The sequence below is a fragment of the Corvus cornix genome, chromosome 18 (assembly GCF_000738735.6).
Source record: "Corvus cornix cornix isolate S_Up_H32 chromosome 18, ASM73873v5, whole genome shotgun sequence".
In the NCBI taxonomy this organism is placed as follows: domain Eukaryota; kingdom Metazoa; phylum Chordata; class Aves; order Passeriformes; family Corvidae; genus Corvus; species Corvus cornix.
This window is the reverse complement of record NC_046347.1, coordinates 1,142,656-1,157,980: the sequence shown is the minus strand read 5'-3', so window position 1 is coordinate 1,157,980 and position 15,325 is coordinate 1,142,656. Positions and strand designations below refer to the sequence as shown.

The 15,325-nt window shown below is 58.5% G+C and overlaps 1 protein-coding gene across 1 annotated transcript; it reads left to right on the top strand.

Annotated features, from left to right (window-relative positions):
- The first annotated feature begins 6,204 nt into the window (after positions 1-6,204).
- Positions 6,205-8,158, top strand: PIRT (phosphoinositide interacting regulator of transient receptor potential channels). Its single transcript, XM_019291925.2, has one exon. The coding sequence runs from the start codon at positions 6,223-6,225 to the stop codon at positions 6,619-6,621; it is 399 nt and encodes a 132-aa protein (XP_019147470.1). The 5' UTR covers positions 6,205-6,222; the 3' UTR covers positions 6,622-8,158.
- Positions 8,159-15,325: the final 7,167 nt, after the last annotated feature.

Here is a 15,325-nt window from a genome sequence, read left to right as displayed (position 1 = left end):
GGGACCGCACAGGGACAGCACAGGGACCACAGGGACAGCACAGGGACAGCAGGGACCGCACAGGGACAGCACAGGGACAGCACAGGGACCGCACAGGGACAGCACAGGGACAGCACAGGGACGGCACAGGGACCGCAGAGGGACCGCACAGGGACAGCACAGGGGACACCACAGGGACAGCACAGGGACAGCACAGGGACAGCACAGGGACAGCACAGGGACAGCACAGGGACGGCACAGGGACCGCACAGGGACCGCACAGGGACAGCACAGGGACCACAGGGACAGCACAGGGACAGCAGGGACAGCACAGGGACAGCAGGGACAGCACAGGGACCACAGGGACGCGGGACTGGAGGCGGTGATGGGGCGCGGAGGGTCCCTGCGGGCTGAGCCTGTCCGGGGAGGGGGCACGGGGCGGCTGGAGCGGGGGATGCACCCCCAGCGCCTGCCCGAGGGAGGACCGGGAGGGATCCCCGATCCATTCCGGGAGGGATTCCCAATTCATTCCGAGAGGGATCCCCCATCCATCCCGGGAGGGATCCCCCATTCATCCCGCTCATCCAGCCCACGGATGGCCCCTCGGGACAGGCGGCAGCACACGGGACATGCCCCAGCCCCGGAGGGCAGGAACCATCCCTGGGGAATGTCCAGCTCCTGCTGCCTTGCCCGGGGGACCTTGGCACTAACTCGTCCCACAGGCGCCTGACCCTTCCTGCTGCCTGCGGGGCCCTCGGGGCAGGACGGAGGTGCCAGGGGCTCTGCGGGGAGCACGGGGTGAGTTTGGGGGGCTGGAATGAGCAGAGCCGTGCGCTGGGGCAGCTGAGTGAGCACAGGCTGGCTGATCCCCAGCAGGGCAGGAGCAGCTCAGTTCAGCCTGGGGATGGTGCAGAACCAGGGTGAGAAATGGATCCTGCTGCTGCTGAAATGAAACCTTCCCCCTTTTTTATGCCAACGGTTCCTTTAGCACAAAAACTTCTCTCCATGGACCTCATCCACTCAGCTCTTCCAGTTCTAGAGAATCTTGATGTCTGTTCCCATAAATCCTCCCTGAACACCCCTAAAACACCTGAATCCTTTGGCTGCTGGTTCCCAGATGGATGGGCAGTGGAGTTGGAGTTCACCCCTCTGTGTCAGGGCCACTGTGCTCAGACAACTCACCCGGAGGTGAGGACAGAGCAGGAATAGGAGCCCGAGCTCATCCCACCCCTGCCTCAGGCTGGGAGCCTCTTGCCCCAGCTGCCCCTTCCCAAAAGCCTGTCCCACGGCCACCACTGCTGGCCACAGGTCTGCACAGAGCTGTACTGAAGGACCTCAGCCAGGTTCTTGTCTTCCCATGAGCTCCCCACGCCTGGGAGAGGTGGTGTCCCCTCATACTGACCCTCTGGACCCCCCTCTTCCCCTTTCAGCCCCTTGTGCTGCCTCTGTGCCCAGCCTTGACCCTTGTGGGTCATGCCCATGCCCAGGAGAGCCCCACAACCTCTTCCCACCCCATCCTACTCTGGCCAGGTCTGGGGTGCAGCTTAGACTTGGTTATTCACTGCACCAACCCAGAGAGGGTCCCTCAGGGGTGGAGGTTCCAGTGCTGGAGCCCAGCCCTGGACAGCAGCAGCGGCACTGCTGGGTCCCTCCCCTGCACCAGGCGGACCCACACTGCTGCGAGAGGGGATTAAACTTTGGCTGGGGGATCCTGAAAGGAAGCAGTATTCCAGAAGCACCCCTCTCTTCCATCCTCCTCCCTGTAATGGACTCGGGATGTTAATTAATAGATAATTGCTAGTACCTTGCATCCCTCTAATGCCTCGCTGACGAGCTTCAAAGCACTTTGCAGTTGCTGGCTACGACTCCGTGCTCTGAGAGGGCAGAAATTGCACTTCAGAGATGTTTCAGGAACTTGCTGATGATCCAAGTCGGGATCAGCATCAACCCCCCCAGTGCTGGATTCCTGCTCCAGGCCCTGCCCTGCCTCCCAAACCACAGCCTTTTATCCAACCCTCCCAGGCACACTGCCCAGGAGCCAGGGGCGGGGACACAAGGAGTTAAAAAATATCCTGATAGGCTGGTGAGATCATCGGAGCGGGGATGCTCCATTGTTTATTAGACTCAACAGAGCCCAGTAGACAACACCCAGAGGGATGTGGGGCTTGGGATGAGCCTGGCTCTGGAGAAGGGGCCTCCTGCTGCAGCCATCCCTCTCTGCTCGCCACGTGAGTAGGATGGGTTTCCATGGGTTTGGCTCTGGGGCTGCTGGAAAGGGAGGGGATACAGCCTGGCAGGGCTGGGGGTCCTCCTCTGGCTGAGCCCCACAAGGGACTTGCAGGTGTTCTTTGCCCAGCAGATCCCTGAGTGTGCTCCACGACCGCCCAGGCTCCAGCAGTGCTGGGAAGCGGCTCCCGAGGGATGCAGGGCCCAGCCCAGCTTCACTCCACCAGCAAAGGGACTCGGGGTCTGTCTCAGTTCACAGCTGACACCTTGTAGGGGTTGTAGGTGAGGTGAAATCCCCTGACATGCTGCAGGGTCTGAGGACAGCACCAGCCAGTCTGCCCGGACAGCTGCCCACAGAGCCACCGCCAGCCCGCTCCTGAGCACAGGCATGGGGACAGGAATGGGGCTTTAGGGCACCCCACAACCTCCCTGTCCTCTCTCAGGGCTCAGCCCAGCAGAACCCAGCCCTCCTGGGGCTGGCACAAAGCTGGAGCTGCTCTGAGCTGCTGCTCTTGTGCCCGCAGGAGCCGGCGGTGGGGTCACTCCGTGGCGTGCTCAGGGGACCGTGATTGCCACCACCCACCCGCAGCCACCACGCCCCAGTGCCAGAGGGGACAGCAGAGGCACAGGATGGTGAGTGGGCTCTGCACTTGGTCCCTTGGTGGTTTGGGTGCTGTTTCCCCCTCAGGGGTTTGGGTTCTGTCCGCCCCAGCACCTCCCCACATGCAGGTGCCTGAGGCAGACGGGGCTGTGGGGCTGCTCTTCTCGGGGCAGCTGCGGCAGGACAGGTCCCCAGCAGGAAGCAGCCCCCGTCCCCAGCTGACCAGGTTTCTTGGGGACCTCGGGTGTGCTGGGTCACTGAATGTGCATCTCTCACTAGGAACTGACTGAGAGCCACTCTTGATGAAATTTGGCCAGCACCAACGTCCAACAAAAAGTTTCTGCTGAGTTAGTGCACGCCCATGAGTGCAGCAGCCTCCTCCCTTCCCATTCCATGGCCACACGGATCCTCCAGAGCAGCAAACCCCTTCTCCTGGAACACACGGACCCACTGCTGTCATCTGGGGGGTCCTGGACTGAGGTTAAACATCAGGACCAAATAAAGAGTCCAATTGAGACACTCCAGAGCAGTGTCTCAATTTCCTCCATTCCCCAGGGTTTTAGCTTCCTCCCAGCTGGGACCCAGTGAGGATTTGCTGCCTGTTGGGGTGGACTCATCTCCTGGCTGAAGGACAAACCAACCCTCTGGGTGTCACCCCAAAGCTTTGCAGAGCCCTGGTGCTGCTCTTTGCCATCATGAGCCATCCAGAGGCCACTGGAAGCCCTAGAGAGCCGTGGGGCCATGGGAAGGGTCTGGGGGTCCCTGTCTGTGGGGCAGGATCTCGATGTCACCCAGCCAGGTGGGGAAGTGTGTGCACACCCATGTGTGCCCCCCACCCAGCCCCCCAGTTTGGGCCACTGGTGCCGGGCAGAGCAGAGCTCACTTTGTCTCCTGGCAGGGTCTGACCCTCAGGAACAGCCTGGCCAGGCCTGGCCTCAGCCTGGGCTGGGCTCTTCGCTTCTCCCCAGCAGGGATCAGGACAAGCCACATCCATGGAGTGCAGAGCTCACTTTTACTCAAAATTTTCTCTTCCATGACTGCTGATTCCCAGAGGGATGTGGGGCTGGAGTCCCAGATCCAGGATCCCCAAGGATGCTGTGCTTTGGCACAAGGAGGGCCCCAAGATTTCCCAGTTCAGAAACCAAATGTCCCCACACAAAGCACTGTAAGAGCAAAGGGAGGAAAAACAATTCCAGGAGGGTCTCCCTTATGGAGAGGGGAAGGAGAGACCCCAGCAGCAAGAGCTGCCCAGGGTTTCAGGAGGGCAGCAGAGCCACCAGGTGTGAGATCTGAGACGTGCTCTGGAGGCATTTTCAAGACAGCAAAGAGTCATCTGCTGATCGTCTGCTTCCAACAACAATGGTTAAAAACCAGGGAGAAATCCGATAGCACTCTCCTGGCAGGCTGCTCAGGGCATCCAGCGCATCCGAGCACGTCTGTGATGGATTAGGGACGGAGCAGGGGCAGAGCAGGAACTGGAGTTGCATTAGCTCTCCCAAGAGCTGCCAATCCTCCCAGTGCTCCCAAACAAGCTCCAGGCACTGGCAGGGAGTGAAATCCTTCATTAGCCAACAGTGGGCAAAAGTGTGATCGAAAACCAGGCTCTGCCAGGAAGTGCTGGGAAAATGACCGGGGCCTGGGAATTGTGGTGAGAGTGGTGGTTCTGCCAGGAAATAAAAGGGGGAATAAATCCTCTCTAGTGGAAATGCACAACTGAAAGGCAGCTGATGGTTTCTGCAGCAGCCTGACATTAATGCTCTGCACACAGAGGGAGGGTGCCTTGCAGAGCTGCTGCCCTGGAATGCAGAATCAGGATGGCAGCACTCAGGGAGGAAGGGAATGGGATGCCTAAAAGATGGAACAGCCCATCAAGTTTTAGACTGCTGAGGCGTGGGATAATCCCAGAGAATAAAGCAAATTTCCAACTACAAAGCCAAATTAAAATTAGACGGTGGCTTATTCTTAAAACCCATCCATGATGGACATTTTGAGGAAAGGACAAGAAATGCCAGGATGAAGTTTAAGGAAGAGTCTGGTTTGCAGTGGAAGAGGGGGATCAGAAGCGGCAGCTGGTGGGGTTTTGGAGGACTGGGCTGATCCCAGGGCAGGTTGTGCAGGTGGGAGCAGAGCAAAGATTGTGCCCTTGCAGAGCCTCAGTGGACAGGAGGAGAGGGAACGGCCTCAGGCTGGGCCAGGGCAGGCTCAGGGTGGACAGCAGCAGGAATTTCCCCATGGAAAGGGTGCTCAGGCCTTGGCAGGGGCTGCCCAGGGAGGTTTGGAGTGCCCATCCCTGGAGGTGTCCAAGGAATTCCTGGAGGTGGCACTGAGTGCTCTGGGCTGGGGACAAGGTGGGGATCAGGCACAGCTTGGACTCGATGATCTGGGAGGGCTTTTCCAACCTAAAGGATTCTGGAATTCTGTGATTCTATATCAGAAGAGTGTCCCTTCCCCTGCTCCTCTTTCAACAGAGAGCAGGGAGAACTCCAGACAGGAGGGCTGCAAATCCTGCCCACTGCTCTTGGCTTTTGTTTCATGCTTGTTTGTCCAAGTCTGGCGAACCTGAAACATCCCCGAAGATGTCAACAGCACCGGCTCTGCAGCAGTGCCTCTGTTGGGGGGACTAAACGATAAAATTACATCTGTCCCTTCTCAGAGTAACCACAAAGCTTGGCAGGGACACAGGTGAAGGAGTGAGGGAGGTGCTGGCTGGCACCCAGCCATCAGCATCCCCAGGTGGGCACTGAGCCCAGCGTGGCCCAGCCCTGGGCAGGTTTCCTCCAGCCTCTGGAGCTGTGCCAGCCCTGCAGCCTCAGCGGGGCTGGCCTGATGTGGAACTTGCTCCCACATGGATCAGCAGCACTGGGAAAAGAGCTGGGGCTGAGGGCTCTGGGGTCACCTCCTGCACAGCTGCTGAGCCACAGAACCCCCCTGGCACAGGGACACGACCATGTCACAAGGTGCTGGGGATGTAATTTGGGATCTGGGAGGGAAAGCAGGTCCAAGGACCAGGCAGCACCACCAGCCCTGCTTGCAGCACCGTTATCCCCTGAAGGCAGCCCAGAGCCCTGGGAGGTTCAGGTGGGGGTTCAATGCCCATCTGGTCGCCACACCACTGGATCCATGCAGGAGTTGGAAGGTGTAGGGACAGGGACTGCAGGGATCCCACTGTCCATGGTTGGGCACTGGAACTCCACAGACACCTCCTGCCCAGCCTGCCTGCAGGATCCCACTGCCTGTTCCACCATTTTATCAGTGAGATGCTCTTCTTTCCCTGCAGTGACCCCCAAAACCTTCCCCACCTCCCCTTGGGCTGCACTCACTGATGACCGAAGGGAAGCACCCTCCATCCTCCATCACTTGCCCTGCTCTGCTTTCTCTTTTGTCCATCCCAGGTCTCCTCCTCCGATCCCACCACCATGGAAATCCCCCCCAAGAGCCCTGATGGGAGCGAGAAGTCCCCCCAGTCGAAGGAGCTGATCACCAGTAACACGGGCAGCACCCTGTGCATGAGCTCCCGCAGCGAGTCTGTGTGGACCAGCGCATCCAGGAGCAAGTGGGACATTTACCACAAACCCGTCATCGTGGTGTCCGTGGGAGTTGCCATCTTCCTCTTCGGGATGGTCATCACCAGCCTGGCCTGCTTCCTGCCCAAGAACAAAGACGTTTACAAAATGTCTGGCCCGGCTTTCCTGTCCCTGGGACTGATGCTCCTGGTCTGTGGCCTGGTCTGGATCCCCATCATCCGCAAGAAGCAGAAGCAGAGGCAGAAGTCACAGTTCCTACAGAGCCTCAAGTCCTTCTTCTTCAACCGCTGAGGGCAGCCAGGACCTTCCCGAGAGGGTTCCCCTTCCCTCCAGCAACCTGTGTTGAGCAGCCATGAAAACAAACACGTTCTTGTACTCCCCAGAGGATTTCATCCCAGTCAGTCTCTTCCCTACATGGTCTCCAGTGTGAAAATGAACTTTGTATTTCATCCAAGTCATCCCAGGAAAAAAAGGAGCAGGATTTTTCAGCTGAGCCCAGCAAGGCAGGTCCAAGGTCTCTGCATCACCTCCCTGTCCAAAGAGTGACTCAACAGCACTCACTGGGTAAAGCAAAGCCCCGAAGGAACCTGGGCTGAAGCAAAACCCCAAAGGAACCCAGCTCCCCCAGGAGGTTCTGCAGGATCCATCAGCAGAGAGGAGCCGTTGGCTGGAGCCACAATTCCTTCAAGCTCCCTAATTTTCCAGACAGGCTGGAGGCTCTGCACAGCATCAGGAGACACAGCAGAAGCAGAGGGGCACAGTTCCTGCAGACGGCACAGACCCTGCAGAGGGCACAGATCCTGCAGAGGGGCACAGACCCTGCAGAGGGCACAGATCCTGCTGCTCCAGGCACCTGGCAGGGCAGGGACAAGGGAGATGTGTCCAGGAATGGTCTAAGCTGTGGGAACTGTGCTTGGGGCTGATTCCCTCCCAGGAAACTCTCAACCTCCTCCTGGCCATCTCTGCTGGAACTCCCTCATTTCTGAAACTGGTGCCACATCAACATTTCTGCCTGAAAATATGGTCCAAGATGCCTGAGAGCTGAAGCATTTGTGTTTCCACAGCCTGGCTGACAGGGAGCTCGGGCTCACCCTGGCACTGGTGCCAGGCTACCCCCAGTCTGTGCCCATGGCTGCCTGGGGATCTCCTCCACCCGTGTGGGCAGAGCTTGAGGTGACACATCCCATCCTGGCAGCCGGCACAGCTGGATTAGGAGTATTTGAGCACACAAGTCCCTTTGCCCCGGGCTCAGCCTGGCCCTGAACTTTGCTTACTGACTGGGGCAGGCGTCCCTGGCCAGCCTGTGCCAGGTTGGTGACGGGGCTGGACAAGATCTGGCACAGGACCCAGCAAAGCTGTTTGCTCCTCAGCCATCCCTCGTGCCATGACACGCTCTGCTGCTGTTTGCAATCCTGCCCTGGCACGGGGCACCAGCCTCTGCTCCTTCAGCTGCCATGGGCGGGGGATGCTCACCCAAAACTCCTGCTCGGGGCAGCTGCAGCCAGAGAGAGGATGGACAGCAGGATTCGTGATGGGAAATCAGGGAGTGACGTGAAGAGCAGCCCCAGATCCCACCTGGAGGCAGATCTGGGCACAGGTGGGAGGCCAAGAGCTGCCCAGGATGGAGGAGGCACCTGGAAATGGGTCCTGCTGCAAAGAGCTGTGCTCAGCCAGGGCTGCGGGGCCAAGGGGATGCTCCAGGAGGACTGGAACTGCCAAATGGAGAGAGGGGGCTCCTGCTGGCCACGTCTCATGGCCAAGGAGAAGGACACAGCCAAGTGAAAAGTTCATGTGCTAAGAAGTCACTGAGACCAAGAACTGAACTGGATTCCAGACTGGTCATTTATAACAAGAATAAGAGTTTTCATTAAAGGAAAATGTTCCCAGGGGACTTGGACAGGGCTGCGCTGGTGTCACATCTCTGCGGTGTGGGGAGGGTGTGGTGACAGAGTTTGGGGGTGGTGTGGCACCCACGGGGTAGGGGAGGGAGAGGACAGGACAAGGAGTGGGGCTGGGGCTGGTTTGGGTGCTGGGTGAGGGGCTGAGTGAACACCTCAGTCCAGGGGTCAGCAGCGGCTCGGGAAGGGGCCTGGCGAGAGGATGGAGCCTGCCCAGGAAAAGGAAACAGCCCAAGGAGCAGCAGAGCCTGGTGAGGAGAGGATTTAGCAGGTGGAGCTCACTTTTTGCTGCCCAGATCTGTGGTGGGACAGGGAGGCAAAGGGACAGGAATGTAAATGAAGGGAAAGTCAGATCAACAGCTGGGGGATAACTGCAGCTGGAAGTCCAGGAGCAAAGTGGGAACTCCCCCTTGGTAGCACGGGGTACAAATGCCTGGTCCCTGCCTGGGAGGGAGGGAACTTTGCACTGGAGCTGCTCCCAGCACTGGGAATTGCATCTTTTTCTTGAAGTGAGCTGGAGCAATTGAGGGAAAGAGAGATGCAGGATAACCTGAAGGCTCTTCACAAGGGTTTCTTTAGGAGCTGACATTAAATTCACGCCCTGCTATGGCCCAGCAAAACCCCACAGAGATGCTGGAAAATGAATTTCTGCCTCTGTTGTGGCACGGGTGAGCCTCTACCTCCTTGGGACGTGGGGGGCTACAGAGACAGGGAGTATCCGTGGGTTTGAATGGTTTTATGGAGAACAGATTAAAAAGAGAGACAGTAGAAGCAAGAGAGAAGAATGTGCCCTCTGAATTCCATAACATACCAGTGGTGGATGCTGGAGAAGTCCAGGAGGAGCAGATTCCAGGAGGGGTGGACTCACACGCTGTCTCCTCCTGCCATTGCTGGGACAGGACTGGGCTAGAGGGACCTTTGATCAGCCCACGGGCAAGTTCACACCTTTGGGCCATTCCCATGCACCTCCAAATCCCTGTTTGGCTGCTCCCTGCAATTCCTCTTCTCTCCCACTGAAGCCTGCTTGAATCCCACTGTGGTGCTTTGGATCAGACCAAAGAAAACGCATTTAGAGAAAAGATCAGGTTTTCCATAACATAATTATGTCTCACTAAAGCTCAGATGTGCTCTGCCAGCTTCCCCTGTGCTATAAAAAGAACAGGAAAACCATTACAAAAGTCATTATCTCTGCAGAGCAGCTCAAAGAGGAAATATTCCCCCTGCATCTCAAAGGTCACGCAGCAAACCCGCCCGGCAGGCTCGGTGTGGAGAATGTGGAGAAAGCCCTGCTCCAGGTGTCTGTCCTGGGCCTCCAGAGCACCAAACCTGCCCCGAGATGTGCACACCCCTGGGGCAGACCCCCCTCTGAGGATGTTTAGCTCTAGTACCGAAAGAGGTTCAAAGAGGGCTTTGGACAAGGGATGGAGGGACAGGACCCAGGGAATGGCTTCCCACTGCCTGAGGGCAGGGCTGGGTGGGAGATTGGGCAGGAATCCCTCCCTGTGAGGGTGGGCAGGCCCTGGCACAGGGTGCCCAGAGCAGCTGGGGCTGCCCCTGGATCCCTGGCAGTGCCCAAGGCCAGGCTGGACATTGGGGCTGGGAGCAGCCTGGGACAGTGGGAGGTGTCCCTGCCATGGCAGGGGTGGCACTGGGTGGGCTTTAAGGTCCCTTCCAGCCCAACCCATTCCATGATCCCATAATCTCAGTCACATTCACTGGGTTCACCCTTGGTGCAATCAGGTTTCTGCAGCCGCTGGGGTAAATTATTCAGGGGTGGGAGGAAGCAGGTGACCCCTGGTGCCTGTGAACACACCTTTACATTCCCCTGAGACTTTCCAGCGCTCCTTCCTGGAAACACAGCCTCAGGCTTGTGAGGCACAAGGGCTGACGTCCCAGATTCCCACTGGGATGCTGGAATACCTGAGTCGGGATAACACCCAGGCTGCCAGTTCATCCTGCACCCCGAAATGCTGCTGGTGCTTCCTCCCACTTGAGGAACAGATGAGATCCCACCAGGACAAGCTGCACCTGCCCATCCCTCCCCAAAATCCCGCAGCCTTCCCTGTCCTTAGTGAGCAACGATGAGAGTAAAACATTCAGGGCACTCTCAGTGCTCACAGTGAGTTTGAAACCCTAAAAAACCCTCTCCTATTTCTACACTGGATGTTGGGCACATGGAAACTGCAGAAGGAACAGGGTTTTTTTCTGCTGCTCAGGGGAAGGAGCTGCTGCCCAGGGAACAGAGGGTTTGCTCAGGGCTGTCTGTGTGTGTTTGGGAGTGGCAGGAGGGATAAAGTTGGGAGGCAGGAGGGATAAGGTTGGGATAAGACTGGGAGGCAGGACCAGATTCTTTACCTCCCACAACCTTCCCCAGTTTGCCACGGATGCACAGAGCAGAGAGGAAGGACAGCAAAGATGTTCCCAGTGCCACACCATAACCTGGGAGCAGAAAGCAGCATCCCAAAAAGTCCCACTGCCTGCTCAGAGACCAGCCAGGAGCTCTGGGGAATTTTGGCTGATTCGGGGGTTCCTCACTGGCTGCCTGGTGTCACATTTTTGGGATGGGCAGTGGCACAGGTGGTCTGATGAGTGCTCTCCAGCAAGACCTGCTCTTTGGAGGGGTTGCAGGGGTGATGTATTTTTGGCATTCTGGAGAAATTCCTGTGCCTCAGTTTACCTGTAAGGAGAGGGGAATAGCAGGATGTGTCCAGGTTGTCTCTGGGATGTCAGAGCCAGTGTCCTGCAGACTTCCCTGGGTGGATGCTGCCCAGAAGTCACACAAGGTGCCCCTGGTCTCAAATCCCAGGGCTGTGGGCTGGTCAGGGGCAGATTTGCACCTCTGGGACAGACTGGATGTGAAGCAGCCACACCTGGATGACCGCAGAGCATCCCGGGGTGGGCACACATGGAATTCCCCTGGGATCTGCTGGGGCCAGGCAGAGGCAGGGCCATGAAACGGTTAAAGCTGTATCGTGTGCTGCCTCCCGATTGTTCTGCAAGGTGTGTTGTGACATTTGTACTTCCTCTTGGCAGCCCGGAGCAGAGGCACGGGAGGCAGCGCAGGGATGCTGCTCCCCCCGCCGCGCTGAGGGGCTCGGGGCTGCACCATGCGCCTGCGGGGGCTGCTGGGCCGCTGCGCTGCCATCGCCCTCCTGGCCCTGCTCTGCGACGCCGTGGGGCTCCTCATCCTCCTCCTGGGCATCTTGGCTCCCATCAGCTCCTGGGACTTCTTCGTCTACCTGGGGGCCCTGCTGCTGGCCTTCAGCCTCGTCTTCTGGGTCTTCTGGTACACCTTCAACATCGAGGTGCCCCTCCGGGAGCTGGGGTGCAGCTGAGCCACGGAGCCACAGCGGGGACTTGCCCTCGGAGCGGCAGCTGGGATGATCCAAAGCATCCCTCAGCTGGTGAAGAGCACCCGAAAGAGACCGAAGGGAAGGGCCTGCTGGTCCTCACAGCATCGAGCAGCCAGATGGACGCTCAGGGGAAAGGTACCCACAGCTCAGCATGCACAGGGATGCTTGGCTGGTGTGGGGGAATGCAGAGCTCCTGGCGGGGCAGCCGGAGCTTCCTGCTGGTGACAGGCGCTCTCAGGAGTAAGAGTAGATTTTAAAATGCTCTGGAATGGATTAACGATGGACGGGAAGTTGGTTTTGATGAGCTGAATGGATTTTGGGAGGGGGTTTTGGTGGAGTTTGGAGGGGGCTGTTGTCTGGGGTGTAATTCCTCGGCGCTTCCCATCAGATGGTGCTGGGAGAGGAGGGTCCTGCAGAGCTGCTGCTCTCTCGTGGCAGCTTTGTGGAGCAGAGGGACAAGGAGCATGAGCCACCCCGGCCATCCACCCTGGGCAAACAGGGGAAGTCAATAAGGATAATCCAGGTTTTAGCACCAGAACCTCTGTGTAAGGTGTGAGGGAGCAGCCCCAGCCGCCCCTGTGTACCCCACCACACCCTGGGTGCTGCCGCCAGGGTTTTCCCTACAGGGAATGTTTTCCCAGCAGAGAGATGGGGAGCAGTGAAACCCAGGTGAAAGTCGTGTCACCAAGGCAGCGCTCTGATGGGCTGTAAGAGCCCGGTGACAAATGCTGAGCACACGGAAACTTCGTACAAAGTGCCATGTTTGAACATCGGCTCTGAGATTGGGCCTTGTTAATCTCGGGCTTGTCTAGAACATGCCTGGCTGGTTTGGCAGCTGCCCAAGGGGCAGAAAGGCCAGGTCTTGCCTGGTGTCTGCAGCCTGGTCCTACAGCAAGAGGGACCACAGAGCATCAGCAGTGCCTGCAGGGGCTGGTCTGACCTGGGAAGCCCAGAGGGCTCCGTTTTGTCCCAGTGTGAGAGCAGCAACACCAAATCTTAGGGGACTTGGAGGTGTCTGAGTGTTGGAGAGCAGGGATGGTGTTCTCCTGGCTGCCAGCATCCCGGGGATGTTCCTCCTGTGCTGGGCAGGATGGGGGAGCCAATTAGCCCGAGGTTAATGAGGAGTAGCCCCACAGTGCTCGGTGCTGCACGTGGCAGAAGGAGGTGACAGCAGGAGGGTGCCCCAGCCACGAGCCAACCGTGCACCCACACCGAGAGCCAGCCAAGGAGGGATGGGTTCAATGCAGAGTGAGGCAGCGAGGAGGCAGAGATGGGGGAGACGTCCCCACTGGCACACGGGTGAGTGTCAGAGCTCTGCTCCCTGTCAGCATCTCACTGCCATGACTGTCCCCGCCTGTGAGCCACGACAGGGACACTGCCCTGCACAGCTCTCTGTAAAGCCTCTCACAACCAGCGAGATTCTTTTTTGTCATTTACTTATTTTTCCCTTGATTTCCTCTCCTCTTGGCAGTGACCACAAGAGACAGACCCGAGGTTTTCCTGGCTCTGCCCTGTGAGGGGCAGCTGCCGTGTGGGTCTCGGTGTTTTACAGCCCTGCACTCGCCAGGGTGCCCAGGCCAGGAGTTCAGCTTTGCCCTCACCAGGTCTCCGGGTGTTTTTCCACCCCTGTGCCCTTCGGACTAGGTACTTCAGGAATTTCCTTGATGTGCCTCAGGATAAGAACCCGGGACAAGCATCAGTCGGATCCTGCAGCTGTAGAGAAGGAAGGGCAGCAGCAACCCACACCCTCCTTTATTTGCTCGGGGATTTTTAATTGCCGGTGCTGAGCCTGTCAATCCAGCCTGTAAAACCCGGCCGAGGGCTTTGTCACCCTTCAAGGTCTGTCCCTCGCTGGGTGCGTGCCTGGGTGTGGCGTTCAGGGACAGCATCCAGGGAGCCGGGGCCGTCGCCCAGAGACCCCCGCGGGACCTGGGGCGAGATCCCTGTCCCCGCGGGTCCCTCCTGCCTCCCGGGCTGGTGGGACAGACACTCCCGAATGGAGCTTTTGGGGGCAAAGTCGCTGCCAGCACCTGGCACTGGACGATGCTGTGTGCTTCACCAGCACGGCCAGGGGATGGTTTGGGGATGGAGAGGGGTGGAGGGTGATTGCCACACGGGAAAGTGCTGTCAGCCGTGTGCCTGGACCTCCTGGGTGCATTCAGGAGCCTGTACCCAGTCCCGTGGAGCAGCAGAGGCTCCCCGTGCACCACCACACGCTGGGGGAGCCCAGCATCCCGCACGCCACTGCTCGCACGTTTCCCCTCTCTGCTCCACCTGGGTCTGTGACAGTCGCCCAGAGGATGAATGTGGGCACAAACCAAACCCAGACACGTCTCTGTGTGCAAGGTGCCTTCAGCATCCTCCACCTCTCCCAGGCTGGCACAGAGGGACACAGGCACAGGCAGGACGTGGTGACTTCAATGTCCCTCATGCACAGCCAGGCCCAGCAAGAGAGGGAAAACCTCCCAGTTGTGTGTGCTCATGGGCAGGGCCCGTGGGATTTCTCCTGACCCTCTGTCCCATGACCCTGCATGCCCCAGCACCTCGAGAGCACCAGCTCTGATGGTCTCCAATGTCCTTTCCATCCCAGGGACACAGCTCCTTCCCTCTTCTGCTGTCCCCAAATCCCTCAGGCTGGATCAGAGTCCACTCCTGACAGCCCCAGTGGCAGGACAGGAGTGGGTGAAGCACCTGTGGGTCCCCATCCCTCGGTGCTGGGCAGCACTGGGAGCACTGGCCCAGGCCCAGTGTGATATTGACTCAAGGGCTTATCTTTCCCTCTGGGTTTTTGTGGTTTTGTGCTCGGTCTGTTTGCTCCATGCTGGGGGTTGTTCCAGATCCTTGGGTTTGGCACAGCCCCGTGGCCATGGCACAGAGCCCACATGGGCACCAGGAACCAGCAGCTCCCTCTGCTCCCTGACCAGTCTGTGCTCCCCCAGTCACCCCAGTGACACCGGTGGCCCAAAGCCCAGCAGCCTCCAGTGCTTCCTGCGCTGATACTGCAACCCCAAAATGCTGTGGGGTGACTCCAGGAGTCCCCTCTCGTGACCTGGACCTGCCCTCAGCAGTCTGGGCTCCCTCCCTCATCCCCTGGATGGCATCACTGCCATGGATCCCTCACTGGGCACCAGGACCAGGGGAATACCAGCCTCAGCAGCGCCGGGTGTTTGCTCCTGAGTCTGGATCTTCCAGGGAGGGAAAAATCCTCCTTTTGTGCTGAAATGTTACCAGCCTCACTCGTATCTGGAGCTGGGCTGATCCTAAATATCCCTGGGCATCCTGGGCATCCCTGGTGCTTCTGTCTGGGGTCTGTCTGGTGGGAAATGGTCCCCTGAGTCCGTGTTTGATTTCACATCTTTATTGAAAGATCTTGAACTTCTCAGCAATTATCAGGGTCTTTTAAAGCATTCCCAGCTCCTTCCACTCTCTGTTTACAGGGAGAGAGGAAAGGACAAGCGTGGATGTCGGGAGTGAGCAGAGGAAGAGGAGCAGCTCCGCACAAGGACTCTGCTGTGCTGCTCTTGCACAACCAGCACTGAGAGCACAGCAGGAGCTGTGTCCCTCTGCTGTGCTGGGGACACTGCCACGGCCACTCAGGACACCCCCTGAAGGATGGACACCCCTTTTGCATCCTCTGCAATCACTTTGCACTCTCCCCCTGCCCGCTGCGGGCTCAGAGGGCACAGCACGAGCAGCCTGGTGGCCACAGAGCCTCTTCCCACTGTCCCAACCAAGGGCCACAGA

What these genes read in the sequence shown, in the direction of transcription:
- PIRT (XM_019291925.2), top strand. Translation starts at nt 6,223, where the DNA reads ATGGAAATCCCCCCCAAGAGCCCTGATGGGAGCGAGAAGTCCCCCCAG.